We start from the raw sequence: 15,099 nt of genomic DNA on the forward strand, positions 1-15,099 counted from the left end.
GTCAGTCAATTCAGTCTCTAACCTTTGACCTCTGCGTGTTTATGAAGCAGCTGATCGTTTCAATTAGAATTTAGGATTTTACTAATTGCTGATTAGAGAAAGATAATAGTGGATCATTTAATCGTCTCTGTGTTCTTTACTGGAACAGATTTGAAATGTAGCTCTCTTCCCGTCTGCTGACGCAACACTTTTGAAAACTTTTAAGCCGATGCACTATTGTCTTACTCGAGCCCTCTAACGTATGTAGCCATAAATTGTTTAGTCCCCTGATAGACATGCAGAGGCAGAAGCCTTGGCTGTTCATTCTAAAAGCCAATTTCTGTCCCCACTTACTTATTCCACTGCAGCTTGTTCCTGTCACATCAGTGGCATTTGCAGGAAGGAAAGTTCAAGAACCTGTAGTCAGCTTTGTCAGTCAGAAGTAATGTAGGAGCAGCATGAAGCCTGGAGTCAGCGGCACCAATCACAAGTAATGTGTTGTCATGAGAGGCAGTGTTGAGTCAGCTGGATTTATTGAAGCTGGTGCTGCTGCAGAAAATTATTGATCATGTTGATTTGCTTCAACATAAAAAGACATACCGTATTTTATAATCTTCATAAGGTTTAAAATCCAATCCAAAACTCAAAAGATGAGACTTCCAAAGAAAGATTCAGCAGCTTTATCGCTGCCAGAATACTGCAGGACTGCTACACTTTAAATGTAAGACTTCTTGGACCTTTCAAATACCACTTGAAATAAAATTTAGGACCACCATCCAACGTGAATACACATCAAAAATTAATATGGACTTTTTGTAGGAAGAAAAAAACATTGGTGTCAGTTAAAAGAGGACAGTAAGGTAAGCAGGGTGTTTTCCAGGATTTTTTCTCAGTGGAGTGGGTCATGAAAGAAAAAAAACAAGGCACAAGAGCACACAGGAAGCAAGAATATTTGAAATAAAGTGAAAATTGGCATTGATAAAATTAGGAATGTCTTGCAGGCTCATTTGTAGCTTCACATGAAATTGGCAGATTTACTGTTACAGTTTCTCTTTATTTGTTTCATTTTATTGTAACTGTAGTCTGAGAGTAAAAATTGATTTTCTACAACCTGGTTCTCATCAATCAACATCTTCTAGTATAATGTTGTATTTCTAATAATGACCATTTTCTTAAAACATAGGCTTTCCTTGTGTTTTATTCATATATTGTCTCAAATCTTTTAGTTTTATTCAAAAGAAAAAGATAATGTAAAAGAAAAATGAATTTCCCCTCTCTACTCAGCATACAATAATGACGAGTGCTTTAACCTTTGTCCTTTAGATTGAGTATTTCGGGCAGTCGATGTGGACGAGTCTCTCTGCATGAATCATCTGACAGTTTCTCCACATCCTCACATTAAAAGCTAATGCAGCCTGTGTGACTGTTTCTCAAAATCAAAGGATTTGTCCTTATTGAAAATGAGGTTGACTTTTAACTTTCCCTGAGAATGATTAAATGGTGACTCAGTGGCTCTGCATTGAATTTAAACATACAATTCAGCAATCATTCAAGTGTGAAATATGGACAAGTTGCTGTTTTCAGTCCCAAGACTCGCTCCTTATGTTTGTCCTTAAATTTGAGCTGAATTTGGAATAAAGCGTTGAAATTTGCATGACTTCAAATGGCCTCTGATTATAACTAATTTATAATCCTGTACTGTGCATGAGACAGGGCTACTGGGACCTCACCCAGAGCCAGATCCGGGGTATGGCTTCAGGGTGAGGGTCTAGTGACAGGGCTTTAGCCCACAGGGCCCAGATGGGCTTCTGTCCAGCACCCACAGGACGGGGCGTAGACATTTAGTGCGGGCAGTTTGATCCCTGGTTTCTCAGACTGTGTGTATCTGTGTATGTATTTAGTTTATGCAACTACTACTGACTGTACTGCTGCCCACTTTTCTTTTTTGATTTTAATCTCAAGTCATATTTTCCTGCTTAATAAAGATAAATAACTTGCCAATAAATCTTTTAAATTGTTTTTGGAGCTGTCTACTCACTGTGACTGTAACATAGCTGTCAGTTATCTTCCCATTAACAAACCTGATAAACCGCGAGTTGTGTCTTTTCTGAGGTTTCTTAAGATATTCCTCAGCTTCCAAACAACAACATAAAAGTCAAGCGTGAGAGAAGAAAGTTGCAGGGGCACAGATCCCGATCCCTCTGGTTTGAACGTGGTTTTTGATTTATGTGCAGAATGCTGCTGAGCACCCTCCGTTCTGAGCAGAGCCCAGAGTTGCAGAACCAAAGTGAATTTCAAATCAACCCATTCCAAGAAGGCATCGCATGCTTTTGATAAAAATCCAGAGGAGGACAATAATACCACCCTGACAAACCGTCAAGTTTAATCGTTACCTCTAACAAACCGCACAAAACCCGCTGACGGGTTTCGCTTCTCTATGCCATGTCTTCACCACTTCCCGGAGAAATGATGAGACACTTTCGAATTTAATTTGAATTGAGCACTGTGTAATTGAAATGCATCTACCCTGATGGATGAAGCCAAAATGTGAGGGGTTGGACGGAGTGTGAGGGATGATTAGATGTAGCTACAAGCTTTTGGCTGCCTCTTTTGTTTTTCTAATGGAGGTGATGTGAAGCCGAGGCTGGCGTGAAAACACTCTAACCGTGGTGTGATGAATGTGCCATCGGTTTTAGTGCAATTGTCTTGAATTTGAAAACAATTTCAGTGTAATTTGGTGTCATTAACGCTAATCGAGATAGGCCACTATGGGTGGATTTTAAGTGCCTATGCTTCACACGGAAAGTTAAAACAGAGGGGGAAGAAATCTGCAGTGAAAAAACTGGAAAGAGGGAAACAAACCAGGAGGCATAAATCCAGCCAAAATGCCGGCTGCATTAACAGACACTAAACCAGTAGTGGAGTGTTTGGTGCATAAAACAAATGCTGAATGATAAGCAGGCTGTACTTTCTCAAATAAAAAGCAAAGAACACTTTTATAGCATTCTATAAACCACACAGTCTCAAACGGTTACAAGAATAAAGAAGAGTGGAGCAGAGGCGGTAAGTGGTGAAAGAGAGAGATGAGCTGGAGGGAGAGATGTTGGAAAGGTTGGAAACTTACAAAGGAGAGAAGAGATAAACACAGAGAAACACAACAGAGAAAAAGGCCACAAAAGAAAAAATATTACAAGAAAAATGTGTCGAAATGTGTCCCTGTCATCATCTCCATTTCTTATTTCTTATCCCCCTGAAGTTTCATCTCACGGTGCAGTTCGTATTAATTTTCTTTTATCGGGTTTTGGAAAATATTGATACCTTGCAGTGGTATTAGCACACAGTCAGTGGCAAAAATATCTCAACCCCCGCAGTTCAGTTCAAAAATAATCCCTATTTGCCTTAAACTGGGTTCGGTGCAGCAACTCAGCTGCTTTATACGGTCCTTTAAGACAGCTTTCTTCTGATTGGCTACCCTTCACAAACAGAATGTTTGAATGACAGATGGGTGGGTCTTATCCCTGAGATGACCACATTATTATCCACTCTGGCTTGTGTTACATAATATGACCTTACCATCTAAAATTTTTGTCATGTTCAACATAAATATTCAGAATATAATGAAAGGCATATTTCATGTGTTATAAACATGTTTTAATTACACTTTATTAATCATGTTTTTAATGCATCTGCATATGTTTACTTTAAGTTTGGACACTTGATGATTTTGCTTTGCAACGACTTCATAATAAAAGACAAAATTTGTGATGCTCTGGTTCGAGTTAGTTTTCTGTTTACTTTTGACGGTCTGTGCTGAATATTGCAGCTTTCTTTGTTTCAGTTTTGTATACAAAACAATAAGACACTGCGGATAAGATTATTCATGTGTTTTATTGTCTCCAACACGCATGATTGCATGAATGCATGAATGCATGTAAAAACCGGGACGTTAGTGACACAGTAGCTCATCTGGTTCACGATCCTGCACAATTATCACATCAATGTGATGTTGACCTTGAGCAAAGTTTGGGTTTGCAAGTTTCACTAAAATCTGATAAATACCTGAGGAGGAGTAGGAATTCATCTCCAAATAAATGCAAGGACAGACAGACACCTTGCCATGGAAAAAACTGAAGAACAACGATAAAATAATAGTCTTGCAATATGTAACTTAGGTGAGCCAACTAAAAAACAAGAATGCAAAAGTTATGGGTAGCTATTCTGAATGTATGTATGTATGTTTCGTGTAACAATCACAGATGGTGATAGATTTTTTTTCTTAAAAGAAGAAGGAAAAAAAAACAAAAACAGCGACCAATCAGATTTGAACCATTTTTCAAAATAATATTCCATCAAATTATGATGGTGAATAACAAAATCTAGGATACTGGTCCAAATGCAGAAGTACTCGTTTTCTACTTTTAAGAATCTTTGAGGGTGTACCTGCAACTCGAGTGTCTGCTGCTGCACACACCCAAGCTCTCTAAGCATGGCAGCTGATGACAGACGTGACACTGACACACTTGTTATATGAGAGTAAAGGTATCACAAAACCTGCCGCATATTTCTCCTCACCGTTTCAAGCAAACGTGTCCTTTAACCTGAAACGTTCAGGTTTTAATGGATTCTGGAGAATAACCGACAGCAGCATCACGTCCCGTCCAACCTACGTTGTAGCTGGCTCTGTGCTCCCTTGTGTAAATTCTGATATTTTAATGGTTCCAGTTCTTTTACTTTGATTTATATGGACTGATTTGGATGTTAATGGGTTTAATCCACTTTCACTGTACATCACAGCCTTTTTCTTTTACACTGTTTTCTTCTGTTTTTCTTATTATAAATAGTTATGTTTATTAAAAGTCTTTGTTTCTTATATTTTAACACACATTACTGAAAAGACAGAACTGCTCAGTTTGTTATTTTGGCTTTGGTTCACCCTGGAGTAATATTGCCTTGTTTATTGTCACATTTTTTGCTCCTCTGCTTTCGTTGGATAATAATTTATCACACTTTGGGAAAATCAGCAGTCTGTGAGTTTTCTGTGAACACTTTAAACATGTTTGTATTAATTAGAGTGTATTAGAGCTTTATCCTCTCCCTGCAGGAGTTAGAGGTTTTTCCTTTAATCTGACACCTGTAGTCACCTTGTTCGCGAGTGATGGGAGAAGGGAGCCAGAGAACGACAGACGGATTGGTGCTGCGGCTGCAGTGATGCGGACGCTGCACCGGTCCGTCGTGGTGAAGAGGGAGCTGAGTGTAAAAGCGAAGCTCTCAATTTACCGGTTGATCTACGTCCCGACCCTCACCTATGGCCACGAGCTGTGGGTAGTGACCGAAAGAACGAGATCGCGGATACAAGCGGCAGAAATGAGCTTCCTCCGAAGGGTGGCTGGCCTCTCCCTTAGAGATAGGGTGAGAAGTTCGGCCATCCGGGAGGGGCTCAGAGTAGAGCCGCTGCTCCTCCACATCGAAAGGAGCCAGTTGAGGTGGTTCGGGCATCTGGCAAGGATGCCCCCTGGGCGCCTCCTGGGTGAGGTGTTCCGGGCATGTCCCACCGGGAGGAGGCCCCGGGGCAGACCCAGGACACGCTGGAGAGATTATCCCCATTATATCTCTCGGCTGGCCTGGGAACGCCTTGGTGTTCCCCCGGATAAGCTGGAGGAGGTGGCTGGGGAGAGGGAGGTCTGGGCTTCTCTGCTTAGGCTGCTGCCCCCGCGACCCGACTTCGGATAAAGCGGATGAGGATGGATGGATGGATGGATGGATGGATGTTTATTAAAAGTCTTTGTTTCTTATATTTTAACACACATTACTGAAAAGACAGAACTGCTCAGTTTGTTATTTTGGCTTTGGTTCACCCTGGAGTAATATTGCCTTGTTTATTGTCACATTTTTTGCTCCTCTGCCTTCGTTGGATAATAATTTATCACACTTTGGGAAAATCAGCAGTCTGTGAATTTTCTGTGAACACTTTAAACATGTTTGTATTAATTAGAGTGTATTAGAGCTTTATCCTCTCCCTGCAGGAGTTAGAGGTTTTTCCTTTAATCTGTCACCTGTAGATGTTTCATCTCAGCTGCCAGAAGCCAAAACAAGGACATGTGTGAAACTGGTCCTCTGTGGACAGGGTGCATCAGCACTGACCTGGAACAGGAAGGAGTCACCGCTGCTGCCGGTGCCAAAGTGGCGGTACCAGACTGCACCGTCATTCACGTCTTGCTGCGTGAAGGAAGTCGTTGCTGTAAAGCTGCGGTCGTCTGTTAGCGAGGGAAGCCAACCCTCTGAGGGGCCATCAGCCGGCATGGACACCAGCAACACCTCACCTGAACGGAGAAGGTGAGTAAGATGTTATATTTGCCTTAAAAGCAAAATTAGAGCTGAAATTTATGTTTAATAAAGTTTAGAAATTAAATTTGAAGACTCTTTTAAATTATGTACTAACTGTTTGTAAATCTACAATATTACAATCATTCAGCACATAAAACAGCTTGTTTGGAAATATTAAAGGAAAGTGTGACTGAGTGTTAAGGTACCATATTTGGGTTGCCCCTCTGAGGGGAGGATGCTGTAGACAATGTTATCAGTGCTGACTCCTTTGAAATCTGTCTGCAGGTACTTTTTATCCAGTCGCACCATGCCTCCCTCTTTCACCCAGGTCACTGGAATGGACAACATGTGAGGAGAGTCTCCAGGCTGAAAAAACACACAAACATCAAAATATTTTAACATTACCTCTGTGGGAAACATTATAGACCAGAGAAGACTGTGATTTCTATGTGCTCTAATTTATATTTGGTGCTTTCTGCTCTGGGACGTCCTCTGAAACCTGATGTGGTGGTAAATACAACAATCTGAGTCGGAGCTTCTGTTCAGGTGTTGCCGTCATCCCACATGTTATTTCTGTCATTGCTGGATTTCTTTATTGTATTGGTGCTTATTTATCTTAATTTAATGATGATAATGATTTCATGTTATATATGACGATTATATTCATTCACTAAATTCCACTTTTACACCACCTTTATACTCTCTATGGCTTGGACATGAGCCATCTAATATTTGCTTATAGCTTGATTAATCCAATTAAAAGACAAAATCTATTGGAGCTCACAATAGAAACTATTCTGACTTATTTCTGAACGATTCCTTTCACCATGTTCATATTCATTTTTTCACAGGTGAAGTCACACGTCTACAACAAGCTCATTTTTTATACTCTTTGTGTTTCTCTTCGTGTTCTCCATAACAGATGTTCAAGCAGACGGAAATCATTAAATTTAAAACTTCAGTTGAAATAAAATGTTAAATCCCTTATATTGATATCATTTCCATACAATAACAATATGATATAAGGTTCAGGTAATTTTAATACAAGTATCTGCACTTCTATATCTGGTACGTTCTGTTTTGACCTTGATGTTGACATGTCCTTCAAAGTAACGGTTTATTTACAGTGTAGGAAGTATCCACCAATTAACTGTTACACAGAGAGCTGTAGCCAACCCAGGTGTTTTCATTTGATGCTGTTAGCATCGCCCAGTAAGAGTTTTAATGGAAAGGCAGAAAGGAATGCTTTGGGAAGTGGTCAGTCAATAATCTCCTCGTCTCAGGCTTTTAGTAACACAGTAACAGTTGTATTTTGTTCAAATGGATTACCAGTGAGGTTAATTTACAATTTTAAGGTGACGACTGAACTGGGCTCCCGGTTTGGAGTTGCCATGGTAACCAAAAGCATGCATAAATGGGAAGCATAAAACGGGGACAGCAACAATAAAACATCACATCAAAAACAGGATCTTTTTTGGAGCTGGCTTGCAAAGCAGCTTGCAGCTGAGCAGGAACTATAAACAGGCTTAAGTAGCTTAATTAGTGCAACTTACATATTCAGCATATCTGCCAAGCTGATTGTGGCCTGAACACTATGCTCAATGTATGACAAACCAATGCTTTTATGAGTTGTCTTACTGTTTCTGTAAATTTCTGTTTGTAACTCAAAATTTTGGAAGTTTAACATCCATCCATCCATTTCTAACGACCATCTAATGGTGGATGGCTCCAGAACCCTGTAAGACTGAAAATATAGTTACGGGGGATCCAATCCCACTAACCATAAATAAATGAAATACATTATCCCCTGATTACCTTTTAAATCTTCACAGATGCCAGGTATTTACTGGAGGTCTTGTGTAAAACTTTAAACAGGTGCAGCGGCATCACATTCGTTTACATTAAATTAGCTTTCAGACACAGTAAACTATACAATATGATAAGTGTCAGTAAACTTTCATCCTCAGATGCAGCTCGATGCCAGTCTCACTTTACTGTTTGGCTTCTTTTAATCCACATCTGTTCTGAACTCAAGTTTGTGAGCCTTTCATGAAGTTGTCTGCCAGCTTCAGCATCACCTGAGTGCAGAGTCTACTCTGAGCTCCACCGATCAGAAATGAAGTGTCACAAAAAAAACTCAATATGTGTTTTCTTTGTTTGAGAAGTTTCAGCTCAACTTCAGAATCAGACTTATTTTCGTGATGATTTATTGATCCACGTCAGAGTTCCCCCTCCAGGAGAACAAAGAGCAGGATTAGCTATAGAGAGCACACAGAGTTGGTGGATGAGTCAATATTGCCTGAGGGCATTTCAACAAAGACAATTCCTGCTGTCGGGGAGGTTTTGAAACTAGACCTCTTGCTCACTGTATCATGCCGCTGTCTAAATAAAAACAGATATGACACACTTCTCGGATGTCTAGAAAAAATACCTGGCTATATGTTAACATAAGCAATAAATTGTATATTAGATTAAAAAATTATATTTATAGAAATTGCCTGCACAGTACAGGGGTTTATGGGCCAAATTCTACAAGTGATCTTACATTATTTTCAGCTGAGGAGGCACAACCATGCTTTCTCACATACATTAATAACATCACACTACATATAATATTAAATACTATAGCTACACTGTAAAAAGATTAATATAAAAATATGGTACCACGTGTAATTTATAAAGTGTGAAATGCATTGTGGGAGAAAGAACTAAAAATGGTGGGAAAAGTTCAAGAGAAAGCAGAAACCAGACACTGAAGTTACATTTAGAGCTGGAGAAACTTCATTCACCCAAACATCAAGACTTGGATTTTTTTCAAATTAAAGTCGGGTCTATATTTACTTCCAGCCTCTAGACTTACCTTTGTTAGAAAATAATATTCAACCACGACAAAATATTATGAAAAGTGGGAACTAGCCCCAGTTTTAAAAACATGTTTTGGGAAAAAACAAAAACGGCAAGAACATTTTTTTAAAGAAAAAAGAATAATCAGAATAATCTGGTAGCATTAGGGTAAGGGGTACGTGGATCTTAGAGAGTTAAACAGTCACATTACTTCAGTATCAGGTTTATTTTAGGAAGGTTTTTCTTAGGCTTTAATCACAAACACACACACACACACACACACACACACACACACACACACACACACACCTGGCTATTTACTGCAGAGGATAATCAGCATATCAGTGGCATAAACACTGTGGCAGTAGGTGGTAATGCATTACAAGAGTGCACACAGGTGTGCGACGCTGAATGTGCGCTGCACATGTGGGTGTCTGTGTTTGAAGATAACAACCTGCTGACCATCTGTGGCTCCTCTGACTGCCGCCTGGTTGATCCAAATCACATTATTTCAGTGTGGCAGCAGAAGGCAAAGAATCACAGATCAGGAAGAGAAAACACATAAGTCAGTACGGCAGGCTGTTAGCTCACAGCCCACATCATCCACGAGATTATCAAACTCTCAGGCTGAACATCAAGGTCTCTCAAGGACATTCATACCCAGAAGCAGCACGCTTTTCAAAATAAAACCGATCAAAGGTACCTGTTTGGAGTCACGGCTAATATCCCCAGATCTCTAACGTTCTCTGACCTGCAGCTGCACTCCAGGTTGTAAATTTCCCATTTTTTCTTGGATAATACACAAATCTAATTAGTTTTTTTTCCATGTGGATTTGTGTTGGCCCATTAGGTAGACAGACAATCTAATCTCCTTCAGACAGGTGCAAAGAAAATGACATGCTCATGAAAGTTTCATTGCTTTTGACCTCTGGGAGTAAAGAAATTAGATTTACCTAGCATAATTCACAAACTGACAAAGTACAGAGAAGGTGAAATACTGAGAAAACACCTGAGAGGATGAACTAAACAAACGGGTTTTAAAGTAGGTTAGAGACAGACCTCCATAGTCAGGATCTACTCATTAATCTGCTCATTAAACTTACTGACTCACTGTCTCTGGTTGTAAGTGAGCTGTTATTTAGTTCTGGAAATTATGCCAAATCAATAACATTAAACTGCAATTCTAAATAACCAGCATAAATGAAGACATCTGAGGTTTGAGTCCTGAAAAGTGGACTACTCTAATAGGCTTTCTATCTGCATTAACACACTGACAGGGTTTTCCTACGCAGAGATTTTTGGAACCCACCAATCAGTGTTAGCCAGTAATAAAACAGCATTAATTTTACAGCAGTAAGTTTTGTTTCCACGTCCTTCACTGAAGCACATTAAACATTTCTCTTGATCAAATGCACAGAGCAATGCATACATTTCTGTCTGTCTGTTAATTAAAATTAGCAGTTAAACATTAATGATGCAAAATAAGTGACTGCACAAACATTCACCCCTTCAAGTCACATCCAATCATCACGGAGCCTTTATGGATAGGTCTCAGACGGGTTTGCACACAGCACAATCTGACTAGACTCGTCTTTTCAAAACTGCCGAAGTTCTGTGAGGTTTCAGGCCTGGGCTTTGACTCGGCCACCTTGAAACATTCATGTTTGTGTTAAAATCATTTTTGTGTAGCTTTTGCTGTTCATTTCATGTCACTGTTCTTCTGCAAAATCAATCTCTTCTCTAAGACTGACTCAGAATGTCCTGCAGGATTGTATATGATGTTGCTTCATTATGTCACCCTGTACATTTATAAGCCTTTCAGGGTCTGCTGTAAAGAATAGGCCCACAGCATGATCCTGCCACCACCATGCGCCGTTTTTGTGTTGGCGTGCAGCGTAATATATAACATCGAGAACGTTCTTAGACTTGTGACCTCAGAGTGTCCCACATGCCCAAGGGGGAATTCTAGTTGAGATTAAATATGAGATCTCTTTAACTGTGGCTTTCTTTTTTCCCCTCTCTGATAAAGTTTACACTGACTGTATGCAGAGTCTCTCCTATTTCAGCTGCTGAAGGTTTTCACTCCTTTAGAGGTGTCTTGGTGTCCCCGGCTTGTCTCCTTCTGGGCAGATTTACACATGTGCCATTCTCCTTTCATTTCGTAATGACAGATATAACTGAACTCCAGGCGGTCCTCGGTGACTCGGAAACGTTTTTTTCCTCCATCCCTTGACTTTCACTTTTCAGTAACCTTTTCTCTGAGTTGCCTGGAGTGTTCTTTTGTCTTAATGATGTAACTGTAGCCATGAATACTGAACAACTAATGATCTTCAAGGCGATCTCCACATCAGTAATTGTAGCAACAACTGGCTGAACCTTTGTTGAATTCTGCTGGGTGCCATATGGATCCTCATCCAACACGAAGGTAAACAGAACATCTGAAGTGGAGCTGTGCACATAGTGGGACCATAGAGTCGATATAAAACTTGGTCGTAGCCACCGGGATGGTATCTTGGTCATTTCAAACTGGACGTGATCATCAATGATGGACGTGACTGAGAATCTGAGAGATGAATAACTTACAAAATTAAGATCATTGTTCACAGGTTCATTATACGAGCCACCAACCACCAAGTAAAATCCTTTAACTTTAGTGGAACCAAATACACACTGTTCCCCTGTTTAGTGTGTATCACACTGACATGTTTGCAGGAAGGACACACTATAGGCTGAAATTTGGATGCTGCTTATTAATGACACTCTATAGGGACTCTTTACAGAGGACTCTGCACTCCGAGGTGATTTCTGTCACAACACAGAGTACAAGAGTAATATCAGGTGAAAGAGCACAAAATGCCGACATTTCAATGGATAAATTGCACATATAGAGGGAAAGGTCTGGCCATGAGACAATATGAAAGCCATTTTTTTCTTCAAATAATCTCCAGGCTTTCAAAAATGAGAACACTCAATGTTTTACAAAGCTTACAGTGACTGTGGCACAAAGCCCAAAGCTTTGTGACCCGTTTAAAGTTTGAATGATGCCTCTGCAATAAGGTATGGCCGAGAGCTAGGCCGAGTTTTTCACTCTCGAAAACGAGTTTATTTCAGTGAAGTTTTCCGAGGTACTTTTTTGTAAATTTCAGGAAAAAAGTGATGAAAAAAATGATGAATTGCTATAAAAAGTCATAGACAGATTTAGGTGCATGTTGTGATATAACTTTTGTGGGAGTCCTCTCAAAGCTGCCAGAGTAGTTTAATGCAGAAAATATTACAGAAGACAACAAAGTATACACTGTGCATCAATGCCTTTTTATAGTCACACCCAAGTACAACAAGACGAAATCCTTAATTTCTTAACACTTTTACAATGAAACTCATCCTACACGTATATGGGGTGATTTGTTTTTTCGTCCCCAGGCTGTACTTGGAAACACAGTCTCAGCTTTTAACTGACTACCAATCTTTTTGTTTCTATAGCTGAGACCTTAAAGATTTACCACAACATGCCAACGTCCCATATGTGAGAGTCAGTCAAGTCATGCCTCAGATTTTAACACAACCTTCTTATTTTGTCGCAGAGTCATTATTTATTTTGACTTCTCCTTGTTATGTAAGACTTGAGCGTTCACTTCAAGATGTTTGGCTTTGTCTTTCTCCTCACGTCTAAAGAAAACGAGTAAACTAAATAAAATAATGATGTTTCTTATGCCTTTAAGGGGTTGAATGTTCAGTCTTGTTCCCCATGCCAATACGGCATGCATCAGACGAACAACTATTCTACAACAAAAGAACAAAACAGTTTTGTCAACAACATTTTTTATCCCCAGCCACAGTATTCACAAGAACAGATGCAGAAAAAGTGCATAATCCGAGACCTTTAAAGGACTTTGAGCCCGGGGGCCTGAGATGGACCGTAAACAAGGCTTTTGGCCACAATCCACAAAAACAGAAATAAATGACTTTCCACAGATGAAGTCAGAGTCATCCATAAAACATTGGCAAGCTGCCCGCCAGGATGGTCATGCTGTTGTGATGACAATGGCATTGTTGTCTGTCATATTTCCATAATTCCTCTGGGTGAGTGGTGCACAGGATGAGCTGATGGACTTGTTAAACAACGAGTGAAAGTCAGCGAATGAAGACTGAATTCTTATCAGCAACCTTTTCTTATTCGATCTCAGTGACGCGTCCAGCCGTGTTGTAACAGCGATGGAGCGCTTGGTAAAAGTAAACATGTCGGATATGTAAACAGAAAGAAATCAGGGTGCAATCGCCGAATATGGACTTGAAGCACAATTCGAAAATAAAGTAAATAATTGTACTTCTGCAAACTTAACTTAGCAGCTCGCATCTGCTTCCAGAGCTGGATGGTGAGCAAAAAACACCCCAAAAAACCAAAACTAATTCCCTTCCATTTGAGCCGAGGAACAGAAGAGCCCGAGGGTCTTTCAAAGGCTAAAAGTGTTCTCCCCGAGACAGTAATTGAAAGCCAAGAGTCCTGCTTCCTATTCAGCTGAGCCCCAGCTCAGCTCAGGGCTCAGGCTCCATCAGGAGAAAGTCCATCCATCACAGGGTCATTATCGGCCTGATTAGTCCCCTGCTTTAGAGCCCCGTAATCCAACTTTCAGGAAAGCCTATTGTCCCTGAGACGCTCTGGCATCGACAGCTACGGTTGCTGCCCGGATGGTGGGCCTGGAAGAACAAAGGACTCCACACAGTGCCACGCTCCAAAATTAAAAGATTCATCGGCCCGAGTTTGTTAAAATCCAGGCAGAGCTAATAATCACTCAAGGCTTTATCTTTGAGCGCTGAAGGAGCAGTCAAGGTTCATGAAGTCTTTATTGAGAGCTTTATCTCTGGATTTAGGCTTTTATTGCCTTTGATCGTTTCTACTTTCCATTTTCTCTGGTGCATCACTACTTTTGATTTTGTGATTTACAAAAAACCTTCCTCAACTCGATGCCTTCAGTGTTTAGGGTTAGGTTAAGCCACGTCTCGTATATTGTTGCAGAAATTTAATATGTAGAGAAATCCTGTGAGGCATCAGTAAACTACACAGAGCACGTTCATGTTTACAACCTAACTGTTTGATTCAATATGTCATAAAAAGGTCACAGAAAGTGATTTTGGCTGGAGGCATACACTTTTACATGTTTGATAATACTGTACTCAATAATACTCGCCGTGTACGAGTCTGGGGATGTCTTGTATACGCTGTAAGGCTAAAAGAAGCGCTGCACTATCTCAGAAAACCACCGTTAATAATGACATTAATTGAACTGCTTTGTTGCTTGTACACTGTGAGCCAGCTTGCAAAGAAAAGGAGACATGTACATGACTGTCCTACACTACTGTCTGCCACTGTTTTATTACAGCACTGTCCAAAAGCCTTGAGCCACACCCAATTTCTTTATGTTTTTCTAGGAAAATGGGAAACAGATGTAGCAATTTATTGAAATGTGTGCAAATACAAATAAAAATAGAGTGTATGGTAAAAACAGAGTTTTGTACAATTTCAACAAGCCTGAAAGCCAATATTTGGTATGACCACCTTTATTCTAAATGCTGTCATTTCTTAAGGTAGTCTTCAAGTATGTTTTTGGGATCATTTTCATGCTAAAAAATGAAACCAATAAGCCAATAAGATGCTTTCCAGATGGTACTGCATGGTGGATAAAAATCTGTACTTTTCTGCATTAATAATTCAATTTTAACGAGCTCTCCAACACCACTGGCTGAAATTTAGCCGCAAACCATCACCGAGCCTCCACCATGGCTGTAGACTCTCGGTGTTATGCCTCTCTCTTTCTCTTCTCTGTACATATTTCCAACGATCTGAACCAAAAACATATCGCTCCATCAGACCTGCTGCCACTGGTTTTCAGTCCAGTTATTGTGTCATTTGCCATACCTCTGTCTTTTCTGCTTGTTTCCCTTCTTAAGAACAAC

At 40.1% G+C, this 15,099-nt stretch overlaps 1 protein-coding gene across 1 annotated transcript in view; it reads right to left on the reverse strand.

Moving 5' to 3' along the window:
• Window positions 1–15,099, reverse strand: part of fras1 (Fraser extracellular matrix complex subunit 1) — a 311,100-nt gene that overhangs the window by 83,274 nt on the left and 212,727 nt on the right. Inside the window, 2 exon segments of the mRNA XM_019365971.2 lie at window positions 6,121–6,299; window positions 6,510–6,669. Of these exon segments, the coding sequence (XP_019221516.1) occupies window positions 6,121–6,299; window positions 6,510–6,669 (339 nt within the window).

This window comes from Oreochromis niloticus, linkage group LG12, assembly GCF_001858045.2.
Source record: "Oreochromis niloticus isolate F11D_XX linkage group LG12, O_niloticus_UMD_NMBU, whole genome shotgun sequence".
NCBI classification, from domain to species: domain Eukaryota; kingdom Metazoa; phylum Chordata; class Actinopteri; order Cichliformes; family Cichlidae; genus Oreochromis; species Oreochromis niloticus.